General features: G+C 28.3%; 1 protein-coding gene across 1 annotated transcript; it reads right to left on the bottom strand.

Annotated features, from left to right (window-relative positions):
- Window positions 1-1,228, bottom strand: LOC137811621 (Cytochrome b561/ferric reductase transmembrane protein family). The gene is made up of 4 exons (XM_068613422.2): window positions 1,013-1,228; window positions 891-939; window positions 589-788; window positions 1-398 (listed from the first exon to the last, which is right to left on the bottom strand). The coding sequence occupies exons 1-4, from the start codon at window positions 1,142-1,144 to the stop codon at window positions 150-152; spliced, it is 630 nt and encodes a 209-aa protein (XP_068469523.1). The 5' UTR covers window positions 1,145-1,228; the 3' UTR covers window positions 1-149.
- Window positions 1,229-4,476: the final 3,248 nt, after the last annotated feature.

Here is a 4,476-nt window from a genome sequence, read left to right as displayed (position 1 = left end):
TAACCAAACACCTCAATCGGTAAAATTATATTCCACAAGAATCCAAATTAAGATATTACAAGAAATTACAGAAGCCATTTGCAGTGATCGATGAACAGGAATAGAAAATAAAAAAAAATGGTGGATGAAGTGGAGAAAAACAAAGCAATTCAGCGAACACGTAAACCAACAGCCATATCAACAAAAACTCCAAACAAGAGAATTGCTAGACCTGTGAAGTTGATCAAATGAGATTCTCTCTGGGTTGCTTTAATGGAAGTATACTTCTCCATCAACCCTGTTAGTGCTGCACAAATTGCCATGAAAAATAGTGCTCTACCACCTGCTACGTGCCATGGAGCCATCGCAACTCTTGATCGTTCAGATGATTGAAGCATGAACCCTAGTCCCAAAAGCCACTTCACACACAAACCCAATCATCAAACTTTTTAACATTTACAAACCTTTAAGATTGAGTTATACATTTTTTCAATAGGTTTTGTTTATAATTATAACAATTCTGTAATGTTAAACCAATTTGTAGGTAGAAGAATGAAAAAACGTAAAAGAAATTAAAATGTAAAGAAGAAGTTTAAGATGATATGATACCTGCAAGCCGAACAAGCAAAAGGTGCCAATGCCAATCCATGAATGGAGGCTGTATAGGTCTGCCCAGTTCACCATATCATGGAACTTGAAAACGGCACACAAACCAACAATTCCAAGAATTAAAGCAATTAGATGCAGTGTCAGGTGAACGATCTTCTTCGTTTCATGCGTTCCTGGCACCGTTTGATATGCTAGCATTGCTGCTCAAATTTCACACCAACTTAATTAATCATACCTTATTTCCATTTAGCAAGATGAATCAATTCCTGAAAGTAAATGAAATATGCTAAATTAGAAGGTACCTTGACCAACAAGGAAAATGAAGCCGAAGAACATCATGAAAGGGTGAACCTGCAAGATGAAAAAACAGACTCAGTAGAATGTGAATTTGTGGTTAAAGAAAGTAAGAAACAGAAAGTGTTACATTGAAAACGCGAAATGGATCGTCAGAATCATATTCAATGCCCTCACGATAATGCAGCAACCAAACAAGCAAGAGGATGAGAGCAAGGAGGCCAAATAAGTGTGCAAAAATTGTGGTACCGTATGAATTCATGTTGGTGATTTAGGAGAGTGAGAGAGAGTGAAAGTTGTTATAAATTAACACAATTTTTTGCTTCTTCTGACATCGTCTCATTCTGCTGTGCTTCAGTCTTATAGAGTTCCCTTTTGATAAAGTTCAGAAAAGAGGGAATTGCTTGATGAATTGGTTTTGGAATTTTGAATGAACAAGAAACTTTGGGTCTAGCTGCTTCTAAAGTATATATTCTTATGGTAACATTTTTTGTTTCTTCTATTTATTCATACATTTTCTTTTTGCATTGGATCGATGCCTACAGAGTCAGTCTTACACACTACAAAAGTTATCAAGTCCGGACATGCATGAATCTTTATATCAACACTAAAGCATATGTAAATAGTTTTTTCTTTTTCTCAAAAACCATTCAAATTTAATCAAGATAGTTAGGAAACCTGAAAAAATATATAAACAAGACAACTAAAATATCTTCAATAATCCCAAATTTTTTACAGCTATAGTCAAATTAATATATATTATTTCGATATCAGGGATTTTGAAATAACATTGAAATGTTAATCATTATATTTAAGGTTTTATTTATTTTGAAATTTTATTACAATTTTATTCTTAAATGACATTTTTGAAAAATTAAAAATAGAATATATATATATATATATATTTATTTATTTTGTAAATGTGTATTTCTTATATTAGACTTTTTCATTGTTGAAGTATTTCGGCTTGATAATATAAATGAAATTAATTTGTATAACTTTAAAATTAATACCATATATTACACACACAAAAACTATTAAATAAAAATTAATTTTAGAAAAAAATAATTAGTCATTATAATATTTTAGAAATTAAAATATTATTAATATCTAAAATAATCTCTAAATTTATAAACTGATTTTTAAATTAGTATTTAATTAACTAAATTAGTTTATATATTAAATAGCTAGTAATTTATAAATCTAAATTAGTTTGTCTTGGTAACTAATTTAAAAACTAGTTTATAAATTTAGAAATTATTTTAATTTGTTTTAATATTTAATTTATTTAATACAATAAGTAATTATTTTTTATCTTTAAAATTAGTTTTTATTTATATTAAATATTTGGATATAAAGCTTCTGTTAAAGAATGTTCTTCTATAAAAAAATGTTAAAGAATTTTCTTAAAGCAGTTAAAAAAATAATATTTTTTATTAAAATTTATACTGATGATGCATTAAAAAGCGTGCCCTTAATTCCTGCTTTGTAGCTGCGAGATATGTTTTGGAAGGAAAAAACAAAGCTGAATTGGTTTGTGGATGGAGATAGAAACACTTCTTTTTTTTCATGCTATGCCTAAAAAAAGAAGGAGATTTAATTTTGGAGGATTTTGAGCATATTGAAGACTGTATCTTGGATTTCTATAAAAATTTATATGTTGTTGATGATAGTGTTTTTGGTGCTACTCCTGCATTGCTAAGTTGATATTTTATTACAAATGTAAACTAAAGAGTGCATTTGTATTACTTCTGAAGCGACAAATATGTTATCAAAAAACTGAACAGGGAATATGACCTTCAAGATTTACAATAAAAAAAGATTTTGATACTCTTAGTTTGGATATTTTAATCCAAGTTCAACAACGGTTTGATTTCCATCAAATTTTTAATGATTAGATTCTTAGCATCTTAAAATTAGCTCCTCTTTCTTTAGAAGTAAATTGAAATCTTGTAGGTTTTTTCTTGTGTTATAGAGAATTTCCATTCTTTTTTGTCTAGTTGAGAAAGTGTTAAGTAGGGAGATATCAACTTTGGTGGATTATGAAAAAATGTTTCCTATCACTAGTTCGAATGGTTATTCCTTTGTGTCTTATGTTTTATAGGTTAATGATTTTTTTTTAGAGTTACTTAACACATTTTTACTAATCTCATTAATTTCCTTCAAACATATGGTAATGGTTGAATGTTGTTAAGAGTCATTGTTACACTACAAATGACTCTGCTTATTATTTTAATAGGAAAATTAAATATTTGTTTTGTTGTCATAAGACTCTTTTTGTGTTTTCTTATTTAGGAGTTCCTGTTTTTATGGGTGCATCCAAAGCTCTTTTTATGCTTTTCTTGTTGATAAAATTCTCCTCAAGCTCACCCCTTGAAAAGGCAAAACTTTGAGTATGGTGAATATAATTCAACCTCTTAATTTTGTGATTGTTGGAACTCTTTCTTATAGTTTTTGGATTTATAAATGACCTTCTTGTCTTCTTCTTAAAGGGGTAGATAGATGGATTAGAAATTTATATGGAGTGGGGATATTAATAAAATGGTTTACTTTTTTGTTAAATGGAGAAACTTATGTGCTAATAAGAATGAAGGTGACTTGCAGGTTGTTAATATTCTTGCGGAAAATAAAACCTTTTTACTTAGATTGGCTTGAAATTTTTCATATAGTTTAGCACCTTAAGTTTTTTTTTTTTTATGAGAGTTGTGTTCTTAAAATCTAAATATAAGAAAATTGTTTGGCATAAGTCCTCTTCTATCTAACCTAGTATAATTAATGAATGGTATAATACTATTTTAGATAATACTTGTTCAAGTGTTGGTAATAGAGAGCACATTAATTTTTAATTTTTGGAATGATAGTTGGTGTTCTAAATGTTACATTTATGAGATGGTCGGTGTTTTTGGTAGTAAGAGGTTAAAATTTTCTACTAAAGTCTGTTAGGCTTGGGTTGATAAATAGTTGGTTTTTATCTCGTCTTTCTTCTAATATGTCTAGTTTGGATAATTTAAAGAATTTGATTCTTTATGAGTTTCTTAATGTGCCTAATTGGTCTTTAGAGGATTCTAGCGTGTTATCTCAAAAAATCGCCAAGAACTTCTTTATATTTCCTTATTCCTCTTATGATTAGGGTAGTTTGATTTGGGTGAATTTCACATGCTAAAAATTTGGTTTTATGAAAGTTGTTGCATAATAGCATCTCTACTAATAAGCAGGTTGAATGTAATGATTTGTTTAGTCTCTTTATGTGTTCTCTTTGTGAAAAAATTAGGAGGAAAACATTTTTTATTTATTCTTTGAGTGTAATATAGAACTTCAAATTTGATCTTGGTTGAACCATATTTTTCTGTTGCCCAATTTTATTCTCCTATTGATATTATTTGTTTAATTAAAGTTGGAGGTAATCCTATTGTTAAATATTTTCTCTTGGTTACTATTATTTTTTCTATTTAAATAATTTAGAGAATGAGAAATTATTCTAGATTTCAACGAACATTGATATGGAATTGACTTTGAGTACTATTAAAAATTATATCTCATTATCAGGTAATTCTTCTAAAACTTTAAATGAATAATGATATTGTTGATTTTTCT

This window comes from Phaseolus vulgaris, chromosome 2 (genome assembly GCF_051622355.1).
Source record: "Phaseolus vulgaris cultivar YP4 chromosome 2, ASM5162235v1, whole genome shotgun sequence".
NCBI lineage: Eukaryota > Viridiplantae > Streptophyta > Magnoliopsida > Fabales > Fabaceae > Phaseolus > Phaseolus vulgaris.
The sequence above is the reverse complement of the archived record's forward strand: the minus strand, read 5'-3'. Positions and strand labels throughout refer to the sequence as shown.

Bases quoted from the DNA above. Each gene is read 5' to 3' on its own strand.
- LOC137811621 (XM_068613422.2), bottom strand. From the start codon at position 1,144: ATGAATTCATACGGTACCACAATTTTTGCACACTTATTTGGCCTCCTT. The intron at 940-1,012 runs GTAACACTTTCT...TTCATCTTGCAG, and splicing joins ATCCATTTCGCGTTTTCAAT to GTTCACCCTTTCATGATGTT. The intron at 399-588 runs GTATCATATCAT...TTGTGTGTGAAG, and splicing joins TTTGCTTGTTCGGCTTGCAG to TGGCTTTTGGGACTAGGGTT.